This window comes from Elephas maximus, chromosome 3 (genome assembly GCF_024166365.1).
Source record: "Elephas maximus indicus isolate mEleMax1 chromosome 3, mEleMax1 primary haplotype, whole genome shotgun sequence".
NCBI classification, from domain to species: Eukaryota; Metazoa; Chordata; class Mammalia; order Proboscidea; family Elephantidae; genus Elephas; species Elephas maximus.
Genome location: NC_064821.1, coordinates 188,396,471 through 188,408,762, shown reverse-complemented (window position 1 = coordinate 188,408,762; position 12,292 = coordinate 188,396,471). Strand labels below are relative to the sequence as shown.

The window sequence follows — 12,292 nt, the reverse complement described above, 5'->3', positions numbered from 1 at the left end:
TTCTGTCATTCTATCTCCAGCATTGTTTCTACCACCAAGGCCATATTTTCCAACTACCGATCCTTCCTCTTTGTTTCCAACTTTCGCATTCCAATCACCAGTAATTATCAATGCATCTTGACTGGATGTTTGATCAATTTCAGGCTGCAGACGCTGATAAAAATCTTGTATTTATTCATCTTTGGCCTTAGTGGTTGTTGCGTAAATTTGAATAATAGTCGTATTAACTGGTCTTCCTTGTAGGTGTATGGATATTACCCTATCACTGACAGCACTGTACTTCAGGATAGACCTTGAAATGTTCTTTTTGATGACGAATGCAAAGCCATTCCTCATCAAGTTGTCATTCCCAGCATAGTAGACTATATGATTGCCTGATTCAAAATGGCCAATACTAGTCCATTTCAGCTCACTAATGTCTAGGATATCGGTGTATATGCGTTCCATTCCATTTTTGATGATTTCCAATTTTCCTGGATTCATACTTCGTACATTCTAGCTTCTGATTATTAATGAATGTTTGCAGCTGTTTCTTCTCATTTTGAGTCGTGCCACATCAGCAAATGGAGGTCCCAAAAGCTTTACTCCATCCACTTCATTAAGGTCAACTCTACTTTGAGGAGGCAGCTCTTCCCCAGTCACCTTTTGAGTGTCTTCCAACTTGGGGGGCTCATCTTCCAGCACTATTTCAGACATTGTTCTGCTGCTATTCATTAAATTTTCACTGCCTAATGGTTTTCAGAAGTAGACTGCCAGGCCCTTCTTCCTAGTCTGTATTAGCCTGGAAGCTCAGCTGAAACCTGTCCTCCATGGGTGATCCTGTTTGTATCTGAATACCAGCGCCATAGCTTCTGACATCTCAGCAACATGCAAGCTCCCACAGTATGACAAACTGACAGACACGTGGGGGTGTTTCATTTATTAGTATATTACAAAGATCCATCCATATTGCTGCATGTGACCATAGTTCATCCATTTTCTGTACTATATAATTCCCATCACATGGCTATACCTCATTTTACTATGCATTGTTTTATTGACGGGATATAGTTGTTTCTGGCTTTTGCTGTTATGATCAGTGCTGCTATGAATATTCATGCATACATCTCCTAGTGCACATATGCAAATACTTCTACTGTATATATACCAAGGGATAAAAATTTTTGTGAATATGTCAGTATTAAATTTGAGAACCTATTGCCATATTTATTTCCATGTAGCTGTACTGCTTTATGCTACATTAGTAATTCAAAATGACCCCATAAATTCACATTCGCCCCCACATACTGGATTACTTCTTATTTTTTACCAATCAAATAAATATAGAATGGGATCTCTGTGTTTGAGCATCACTTTGTACTAATGTATTTGAGCATCGACTTGTATATATATCAGGCCTATGCATTTCTTTATCTATGAGAACACTTCTCATACCTTTTATCTATTTTTCTATTATAATTTTTCTTTTTTATATGTAGAAGTTTATATTATTGGAAAAAAAAACTGCTCCTTTGAAGATTGGTAGAACTTGTATAAAAATGTATTTGGGCCCTCATGTTTTCTCCCGTTGGTATATTTTAAACCACTGTTTCAATTTAAAAAAAATAATTATAATGAAATGAAGGTTTCCATTGATTGTCATGACAATTTTCTAATAATAAATTTTAATTTATTTAAAAGTTTTGGCCAAGAAAAATCTATAACGCCTATTAAACTTCTAAAATGAAAAGTATTATGGAAAATCCTTAGAATTCTAGATCCTCTTTCTTTCTTTCCTCATTTTTTTTTAATGACCTTTTTATTTTGGAACAGTTTTAGATTTACAGAAAAGTTGTGAAGATAGCACAGAAGAGTTTCCATATACTTCAGATTCAGTTTCCCCAATTATTAACATCTTCCATAGTGTGTTACATCTTGCAATTAATAAACCAATATTGAAGTACTATTATTAAATGATGGAAACCCTGGTGGCACAGTGGTTAAGAGCCATGGCCTCTAACCAAAAGGTCAGCAGTTCGAACTACCAGACGCTCTTTGGAAAGCCTATGGGGCAGTTCTTCTCTGTCTTCTAGGGTCACTATGAGTTGGAATCGACTCCACGGCAACAGGGTTTTGTTGTTGTTGTTATTAAATGCAGTTCATACTTTATTCATATCTCCTTAGCTTTTACCTAATGTTCCTTTTCTATTTCCAGATTCCATTTAGGATACCACATTACAGGTAGTCATCACGTCTCCTTCCAAAAAAACCAAACCAAACCAAACCTGCTGCCCTTGAGTCAATTCTGTCTCATAGTGACCCTACAGGACAGAGTAGAACTACCCCATAGGGTTTCCAAGGAGCACCTGGTGTATTCCAATTGCTGACCTTTTCGTTAGTAGCTGTAGCTCTTAACCAGTGTGCCACCAGGGTTTCCTAAGGTAAAGTGTACATTATTAGATTCATCCCAATCTTTAGGCTCCTCTTAAGTCGCTCAGACTTCCCTTTTGTTTTGATGACCTTGACAGTTTTGAAGAGTACTGGGCAGATATTTTGTAAAATGTCCTCAATAAAGATTTATCTGATGTTTTTGTCAAAATTTGGCTGGGATTATAAGTTTTGGGGAGGAAGACCACAGAGGTTAAATACCATTCTCATCACACCTTATCAGGGTATATACTATCAACATGATTTATCACCTTTGATGTTAACCAAAAAAAAAATTAAAAAAAATTTTTTTTTTTGATTACCTGGCTGAGGCAGTGTGTGTCAGGTTTCTCCACTGTAAAGTTGCTCTTTTTCAACCTTTCCATACCGTACTCTTTGGAAGGAAGTCCACATGTGCAGCCCACACTTAACAAGTGGGGATTATGTGGCACCTTTTTATGTGGAACTCTTCTGCAAGGGAGATTTATCTCTTCTTTCCCTATTTGTTTATTCGCTCCTTTATTTACTTATGTAAGTCTGGACTTATTGATAAATACCCATATTATATTTTGGGTTATTATCCAATAAATCCATTGCTGTCCAGTTGATTCTGACTCATGGCCACCCCATGTGTTACAGAGTAGAGATGTGCTCCATCAGGTTTTCTTGGCTGTAACCTTTCGCAGAAGCAGATCACCAGGTGCTTCTTCCATGGTAGCACTTTATTTTTTGCTCAGATTGTGCCAGGTTTGGCCATTGGAAATTCTTTCATTTCCAAAGTACTTAGGTTCTCACCTTTCTCCACCCAACCCTGTCAGTGAGGTTGTAACATACATTTGTGGTACTGTTAGATTCTGGTGTTACATTCTTCATTCCATCCTGGAATCACAGAACTTTTTAAATAAGTTAAAAAAAATTTACATACATTTCTTCATACTGTAAAATTCTATGGGTTTTGACAAATTCATAATGTCATGTATTCACCATTACAGTGTCATAGAGAATAGTTTCACTGCCTTAAAAGGTTTCCTATGCTTCAACTATTCAGCCCTCCTCCAATCCTGAAACTCTGGCAACCATGAATCCGTTTACCCTCTTTATAGCTTTGCCTTTCACAGAAGTCATATAAACGGAATCATAAAATATGTAGCCTTTCAGATTGGCTTCTTTTACTGAGCAATTTGCATCTAAGGTTTAATGATTTCTTAGTGTGACTTGATAGCTCATTCCTTTTTATCATTGAATAGTATCCAATTGTATGGGTGTATTATAGTTTATTCATTCATCTGTTGAAGGACATCTTGTTTGCTTTCTATTTTGGGGATTATAAATAAAGCCACTATAAAGAACTGAATAGGGATTTTGTGTTAACTTAAGTTTTCAAATCAGTTGGGTAAATTCCTGGGAGTGCTACTGATGGATTATGTGATAAGACTATGTTTAGTTTTGTAAGGTCTTAAGGCAGTCTTGATAAGTCAGATTTTTCTAAAAGTTTTTTATTTAACTTTTTTCTTACTTATCCTCACAGTTCTGTTCTGTCAGCCTTCTCTGCCCAGGCTACAATCACCCACATCCCAATGGTAAAGTCCAAACAGCTTTTATCCTCCTATATTTTTTCCCAATTTTTGCTCAGGTTTCTATATATTCCTTTACAATTTTTGGGAAGGGGCCAACAGCTTGTAAATGCTCATTATCTTTGGGAGACTCTTAGGAGAAGAGTCTGATTCATTCTGTTTTTACCTCTTCTTCTTCTTAATCTCGCTAACACACAGCGTATACCATCAGTTCATATCTTTATTAGGCCTTGAAATCATCCTGATTAGATATTCTGGTCTTACATTTAGGAAAAATAAAACTTAAAAAGTCTATTTGGTTTTGGAAGGTTACTACTGATGGGCTATTTCTTTTTTTATGGGTATACAATATATATATATATTTTTCATTGTGGTAAATATATATGTGACAAAGAATTGCCATTTCAACATTGTTTTATGTGTACAATTAAGTGACATTATTAATTACATTTATTACATTTTTCAAACATCACCAATATCAGTTTCCAAATTTTTCTATCCCCCCTAACAAAAGCACAGTGTCTCTTGAGCAATATGCTCCTCTTTCATGGGTATATAAATATATAACTCTTACATCTCCTCGGTAAATTGAACCTTTTGTCATCATGAAGCAGCTCCTTCTTTATCTCCAATAATGACTTACAATTTTTTTACATAATTTTATTTATTTTGTTGTTGAGAATACACACGTCAAAACATACACCAATTCAACAGTTTCTACATGTTGCATTTAGTGACATTGATTACATTCTACAAATTTTGTAACCATTCTCACCCTCCTTTTCTGAGTTGTTCCTTCCCCAACAACACAATTTCACTGCCTTAAGGTTCCTATCTAATTCACTCAATAGCAAGTTTTTTTCTTAAAGGATGGCTAGGATTAAAAAAAAACAAACAAGAACAACAAAAAACAGAAAACAACAAGTGTTGGTGAGGAGGTGAGAAGTTGGAACCCTTACCCATTGCTGGTGGGAATGCAAAATGGTACAGCCATTGTGGAAAACAATGTTGTGGTTCCCCCCAAAATTAAAAAAGCCAAACCTGTTGTTATGGTGTCATTTCGGACTCAGAGACCCTATAGGACAGAGTAGAACTGCCCTATTGGGTTTCCAAGGAGCATCTGGTGGATCCAAACTGCTGATCTTTTGTTAGCAGCCTTAGATCTTAACCACTGTACCACCAGGGCTCTGAGAACCACCATAAAAAAAAAAAAAAAACGAATGGATAAACAAAATATGGTACATACATACAGTAGAACACTACTCAGCCGCTGGAGAAATGAAGCCTTGATCTATGGTACAATATGGATGGAGCTGAAAGACATTATGCTGAGTGAAATAAATCAATCATGAAAGGACGAATGTCGTATAACCTCACTTATATAAAAAGACAAGAATGGGTTTGTTTTTTTTTTACAAGGATTTAGCTTGACATTAAACTACCACCAAGAGGAATGTGATATTTACACTATAGCATTTGTTATTGTCCTAAACAACTAACTCTAGTAATAGTCAACTAAATTAGAGGTCGGATTTTTTGATAAAATGATAAATATCTGTGAATACTAATTTTTTTTAAGCCAACAAAATAAATGTACTGGGTTTTATTGTATTTAGTTTTTTATTTTTTTTTTAAACAGTATTCAGAGGAAGAAGATCTTAGTAAGGAGCAGATAAATTTTCTTGTTTTATACTTTGTTTTAAATTTTTGCTTATACTAACTCTCTTTTTCTCCACCTTAGAAAACGTGTTAAGATTAGCTCATGTTATTATTTTTTCACACCTCGTTCAAGTCAGTGTTTTCATTTCCTTTCCCCTAAAAACTTCAGAGACTGACTTAAAATAGACATGATATAAAAGATCTTAAAGATGAGGCAAATAATTTTCTCAACCATAAAACATAACTTGAACTAGATGTATTGCTTCGTATTGCTTCATTCAGTGGTACATAAGACAAAGTGGCAAAAGATCAGATTAAATATTGAATCAAGAATGGAACAATTTTTTTTAAAAAATGTGTTCTTATTTGTCATTTTCATAAATAATTATTAACAGTGAAATTCTTAGAAAATTAAGAAATGGAAGTAGTAGAATTGAGCCAAGGGCTACCTGACTCTTAAAGATCATAAAGTCAAGCTATTTAGATATGTAGATAGATAGGTAGGTAGACAGATATGTAGATAGGCAGATAGATAGATAAAACATGTGTACGTGTGTATGTGAACTATTACAGTGTGCTGTGTCTCACTTCTTAAGTTGTGGATGTTCAAACTCAGGGAAACGAGGATAACTAGGCACTGCTCTTCATGTTGTGACAGCTGCTCATGTGTCTGACCTTCAAGGAACTCTGAATATTCAACTTTACTTCCACACCCTATATAGTGACTCTTGCTTGAGATGTTGGTGGCTCCAGACCTGCAGTGACATTAGTGTCTGTACTGCCATGAGCCTCTTTGGGAGGGGCGTTCTCAGATGGAGGAGTCTCCAAGGTGCAAACAAAACTGGTCTATCTGATGCTGAAATCCCATTTGGGCATCTGATTCTCAATTTGTGTGGTAGAAATCAGACATTTCTCTAAGGACTTATGTTTTGGATATGATGTGAGTCTATGGGGAATAGTGAGTGACCTATTGAATAAGGTCCGCTCTCTTTGTTCTCTGAAGTACCTAGCATGTGTAATAGTCTATATGAACAATCTGGTGATGATCATGTTTACAGCTACCTGGCCTCAGATACCAAAGTGATGGCTCTAGCCCTGATGATCATGGTCAGGTCATGGTCAACAGTGATCTTGGCCTAAAGCCCTTTGTTCCCGATAGGAGGAATGATAGTCCTTGGTACCCAGGAACAGACCTGCTTAAGCCAGGGACATGATGCTGGGTTGATTCAGGGCTCCTATACTCTCTAGAGCATAGCTGGTGACTACTTCAGAGGCTCTGAGTATCTCCTCTTCCTTTTCTTTTTCTTCCTCCTTCTCCTCATCTTCCTTCTTCTCCAATTATAAAATCATGTTCTTGAAAAGATTCCTCCTGATCATTTGGCCCAGGCAAGGAAGCTCTAGGAAAATCACTTTAAAAGTTTAATGCATAACATTCTGTCAGTCCCAACGATATCAGCAAGGGTTAGAAATAAATGAAAAGACTAATCACTAAATCCATTGACAATGTATATCTTGAGTTAGCAACATGTGCCAAATTAGACAGAAAAAATCTCTGTATTAATTGTGGGGGGGTAATGTGGTAGGTTGAGGGGACTGGACATTTAAGAAGACAGACAACAAACACGCAAACAACAACAACAAAAATGTCTTTTAAAAACCTAAAACCTATTTGGAAAGAGAAAGAGAGAAAGTAGACAGAACAGCAGTCCAAATTCACTTCCCCCATGCCACCCAGGATTATAGACCTTTAGTGCTCTGAACCTCTCTCTTCTCCCCAAATGTGCTCTCAATCATTTACACATGATGGTGTGAGTCTATTATATAAGATGGTAACTTTTATTTCTTATTGGTTTTGTGCAATTTAAACCTGGTATTTAGTTCTGGAAAAAAAAAAAAATTCCTGAAAAAGGAATTTCAAGCATATACCAGCAGTGTCGAGCCCTGGTTGCACAGTGGTTAAAGTGCCCGGGTACTAACCAAAAGGTCAGCGTTTCAAATGCACCAGCCGCTCCTTGGAAGAAAGATGTGGCAGTCTGCTTCCATAAAGATTTACAGCTTTGGAAACCTTATGGGGGGCGTTCTACTCTGTTCTATTGGGTCCCTGTGAGTTGGAATCGACTCCAAGGCAGTGGGTTTGGTTATTTTTTTTTTTGGCTACCAGCAGTGTAGAGGTGTGCTGGGACAGTGAGATGGGGACATTCTGACACCTATCAACAAAGTGTCCTCATATGCTACAGTAACATAAATCCAACATTGCAACTTTATTTATAAATTTAATCCACAACCATGGAACAAAAAATAAAGTTTCGGTGCCTGAGGATAGCTCAAGTTTAGGAGGAATAGCGCAAGAATTTATGAGGTAAGGCTCTGAAAAGGCAAAAATGAAACCTTTTTTTCAGGGTTGGAGGACATATTGGGACACTGTTTCCCAAGCTTTAGTTATTCCCATAGGTGCAACCTGTATTTACCATAACTACATATTACATGTGAAATAGAAATTACTCAACATTTTTACTTTAAATTCACTTTATACAAACTTAATTTTTTTTAATTTGATTGGTCATAGGCAAGATGAAATATTCAAATTATATGATTTTCTAGCACAGAATTAACGTAAGTATACGCTTAACATTTATGTTATTCTATTCAGCTCCTAAACCATCTCCTGTGACACAAGTGGTCCTTCTACCTTGCTTTGGAGACCCTGGTAGAAAGAGGTGACTGCTTTTAGTACATTTCATTGTAGGCAGATGAAACGTTTTCAAAAGGCTTTTAATAAAGTACTTTAATGCATCTTTGTGAGGTCACCATTCATTTGTGGAACAGGGAGTGTGTACACATGGAAAGACATTAGCTGGTATTTCACGTTCTGCCCTGGATACGGAAGGAAGGGCAAGCAAGGAGGAAGGTTCCAACTGAACCAGATGAAAGGATAAAAGCAGAGGGCACAGCTTCCTGAAGTTCAGCTGCCAACAGTGTGTGGGCACGAGAACAGTACACCCTAATGGCCCGTATGTCTGTCTGTGTTCCCCATTAACTGTGCACAGCACAGGACTGTGTCTTGTTCTCTATTGTAGGGATCATCAGAGGGAATCACACAGGTGTGGTTCAGTAATTAGTCTTTGAATGAATGCTTGTGATTTTTGTTCACTTCTATTTCCTTCAAGTGCTGATTAAGAGAACTTTTGTTCAAAAAGATAAAAGGGTTCAAATACATATCCTTGAGAACATCAAGGAGGAAAAGTACTGAGGAGACTGGATCCCACACTGCAGTTTGCCCTGGGAGAGAAGCACCTCTGGGAAAGGTTCTTCTGTATAAAAGGCAGCTTCAAAGAGGTGGAGAATATGGGTCTAATCTGGAGTTCTATGGGAAGAAAGAAAGAAAGAAAGAAGAAAATCCAAGCTTGAACAGAGTTTAGAGAAGGCCCAGTACAGCCATCCCCTACCTCCTACCCCAAGGAAAAAAAAAAAAGGTATTATTCACCTCTGTTCAAAGACAAAGATCCAAACACAGAGAGGAGAGGTAGCCTACCCATGGTCACACAGCTTGTGAAATATAGAACTGGCACCAGATATCAGGTTCCATTTAGATCTCTCCTTCTTTCTAGAACACTGCCAGATTGTATGAGGAAAGTAGAGTTGCAAACTGGTTTACTTGACATGTACCCCACTGTGTTCAATATGGACAAATCCTAAAATTAAGAAAAATTTATAATGACATAATCATTAATGTTTAAAAAGGTGTAAATGAATGGTAATTAATTTTAATGGCTGAGTTTCTAATAAAAGGATTTAAACTTCATCTTGAATCTACCAATGATTTCTGTGTCAAACAAACAGTTTAAATAACTAATAAGTATAAAATACATATAAAATTAATTGTGTGAATGGCACTGATTGTTAGGTTGGATTTTCCAGTGATTCTAAAGGGGTAGGATGACAGAAAATATGAACAACCTTCTTGGTTCTTATTGGGTAAAGTGATGCAGGAGAACCTGGTATACAATGTGAGGAGAGAGTTATGGTTAGAAAGTGTGCTTTCTGTTGTAGTTCCAGGAACTGAGCTGCTAGTGTATCTCAATTGTAATAGGTGATGTTGTGGTGCTAGTGGAGCCCATGAGGCCCAAAGTGGTACAGGTTTTATAAAGGCCTTTAAAAAAAAAAATTGCTGTTGAGTGAATTCCGACTCATACTGACCCTATAGGAAAGAGTAGAATTGCCCCATAGGGTTTCCAAGGAGCACCTGGTGGATTTGAAAGGACAAATTTCCGTCAGTACCAGTAGCTTTTAACCCCTAAGCCTCCAGGCTTTCCAAGGCCTTAGGAGTCAGCTTTATGTCTTCTATTTGAAGACACAAAGCAGGTGAAAATAAGACCCTAATGATCACCATTTTGCTGAAAGTTTGGAAGTATACTGATGGGAGGCTATCGAGATGATCTGGGGCCTTACAGCAGTCCATTTTTCAGGGAGGAAAGGAAACTTAGATCAGCAAGCCATAGAATCAAGAGGAAATGCATTACAATGATGTTTGGGAGTAATGAGTGGAGTCCCTTGGTGGCACAAACGGTTAAATGCTTAGCTGAAAAGTTGGCAGCTTCAGTCAACCCAACAGTACCTTGGAAGACACGCCAGCTTATCTACTTCGGAAGGATCACAGCCATTGAAAACCCCATAGAGCACAGTTCTATTCTGACACATGGGGTCGCCATGAGTTGGAACTGACTGGATGGCAACTGATACTGGGGTAATGAGAAAGGTGTCACAAGCTTTCCAGGCTCCCCCGTAGTCAGGCTTTTTTCACTCCAGAATATATAACAAATTGACAATCAGCTAAAGTGGACCAGGAAAGGCAGTTTTGTGATGCAGGGAAGGTGAAGGATAAGAAAGGGTCTTTGTCCTCAGTCAAGAAAAAGAGCCTTTGGACACCAGTTAGAGAATTCCCAAAATTCTCCCACTGCTGTAAGTTACTGAAACTGTCCCTAAGGCAGGGCCTCTGAGTCATGGACACTTATTCCAGTGAGGAGATCCAGAAGCAGGATGCTTCCTGTTATTAGAGTCCCTGCCCAGCCAGTTAGGGTTGGATTTTTATTTGGTTAGGAAATTCTTGGACCAGCCCAGTTTTAGGTAGCTCCACATCCCCCTGGGTGGGGCAGCAATCCCTTATATAAAGAGGTCCTCTGCTGCAAGGCTAGCATCCTCCTGATACTTGATTCCCGATCTACTTTGGAGAACCTGGTAAGTCTGATTTCTTGAGTTCTTCTGTTTTGTTTTTTTTTTTCTGTTTATTGGTTGCTATCAAATATTTGAACTCAATCTGAAGACAGAAAATTTGGTGTGAAGAAAGTTAGCATTATGGGCTTATGCCATTAATTGATGAAAATTGTGAATTGGGGCGTAACGATACAAGGATATACTGCTTTGACTTGGTTCTGGTAGACTGAAAAAGAAGTTAATAGAAAAGCTTTGGTTTGAAGAAGAGTACAAGGTAACTTTTTTTCCTTTCCATTTCTTTTTGATTCCATTCTGCTGTGATTTCTAAAGTCATTGAATTTTCCCTGAACAGCTGCTTGCTCTTTCCCCATGTGTTGATGCCTTGTAAAAAATAACGATAGGAATTGCTTGTGAGGTTGCTCAGGATTCAGAACTTGAGACTGGCTTTCTTGAAGATGTTATTTTTATGTAAACATCATTACTTGCTGCTTTAGAAGAGAGAGAATTTTCCCAGAACTAGTGAAGCAACTGGCTAGAGAGGAGAAGCCAGAAAGTTATTTTAAAAAAGGGGGTTAAGAGATAATAGTTTATCTCAGAGACTGGAGAGGTGATATCCAGTGGAATCAAATAAGCTCTGGCTTCTCTGTCTGTAGAAGTTCCTTCTTGTGAGCACTGTCATCTAATTTCTTTCAGATTTCCAGAGACTCCAGAAAGATGTCTTACCAGCAGCAGCAGTGCAAGCAGCCCTGCCAACCACCTCCTGTGGTGTGCACACCTAAGTGCCCTGAGCCATGTCCACCTCCAAAGTGCCCTGAGCCATGCCCACCTCCAAAGTGCCCTGAGCCATGCCCACCCCCAAAGTGTCCACCTCAGCCATGCCAGCAGAAATGCCCTCCTACACAGATATACCAACCCTGCCAGCAGAAGTGTCCTCCTAAGAGCAAGTAACAGCTTCAGGATTCATCAGGATCATGAAAAGATAAGGACAATTGGCTCAGACTCCTTCTACAACTCCACCTTCATCTTCTCTTTGAACCCAGTCATGGACACAGCTTCTCTATCCATTAGTCCATGATCTTCCTGTGATGATTCCCAGCAACTGAAGTTGTTTTTTTTTTTTTTTTTTCCTGCACTGTTTTACTGCTACTCTCCAGGAGGTAACTGAGAAAGGGCAGTCCTCAGCTCTGCCAGGATCCCAGCACTTCAAACGAAGAACAAGGGCACATTCCCCTGGTCCCAACAGATAATTCACTTGATGTCTTCTGTGTCTGTAAACTGGGCAGGGATTTCTATCACTTAGTCAATTGTAATTTTCTTTTCACTTCCTGAATAAAGTACATGTTTTGAGATGGGATAAATATTTTATTTCTTTTTCAATCCTACTTTTCTTAGCAATATTATGCCATAATTTTAGTTCCTTTCTATTCTTCTTTGATCCCAAT

The 12,292-nt window shown here is 38.0% G+C and overlaps 1 protein-coding gene across 1 annotated transcript; it reads left to right on the top strand.

Moving 5' to 3' along the window:
* Window positions 1-10,802: 10,802 nt before the first annotated feature.
* Window positions 10,803-11,798, top strand: LOC126073640 (small proline-rich protein 2E-like). The gene is made up of 2 exons (XM_049880524.1): window positions 10,803-10,874; window positions 11,544-11,798. Exon 2 carries the CDS (start codon window positions 11,565-11,567, stop codon window positions 11,796-11,798), a length of 234 nt encoding a protein of 77 aa, XP_049736481.1. The 5' UTR covers window positions 10,803-10,874; window positions 11,544-11,564.
* The last annotated feature ends 494 nt before the right edge of the window (window positions 11,799-12,292 follow it).

Excerpts from the sequence above, each read along its gene's own strand:
- LOC126073640 (XM_049880524.1), top strand. The coding sequence starts at position 11,565 with ATGTCTTACCAGCAGCAGCAGTGCAAGCAGCCCTGCCAACCACCTCCT.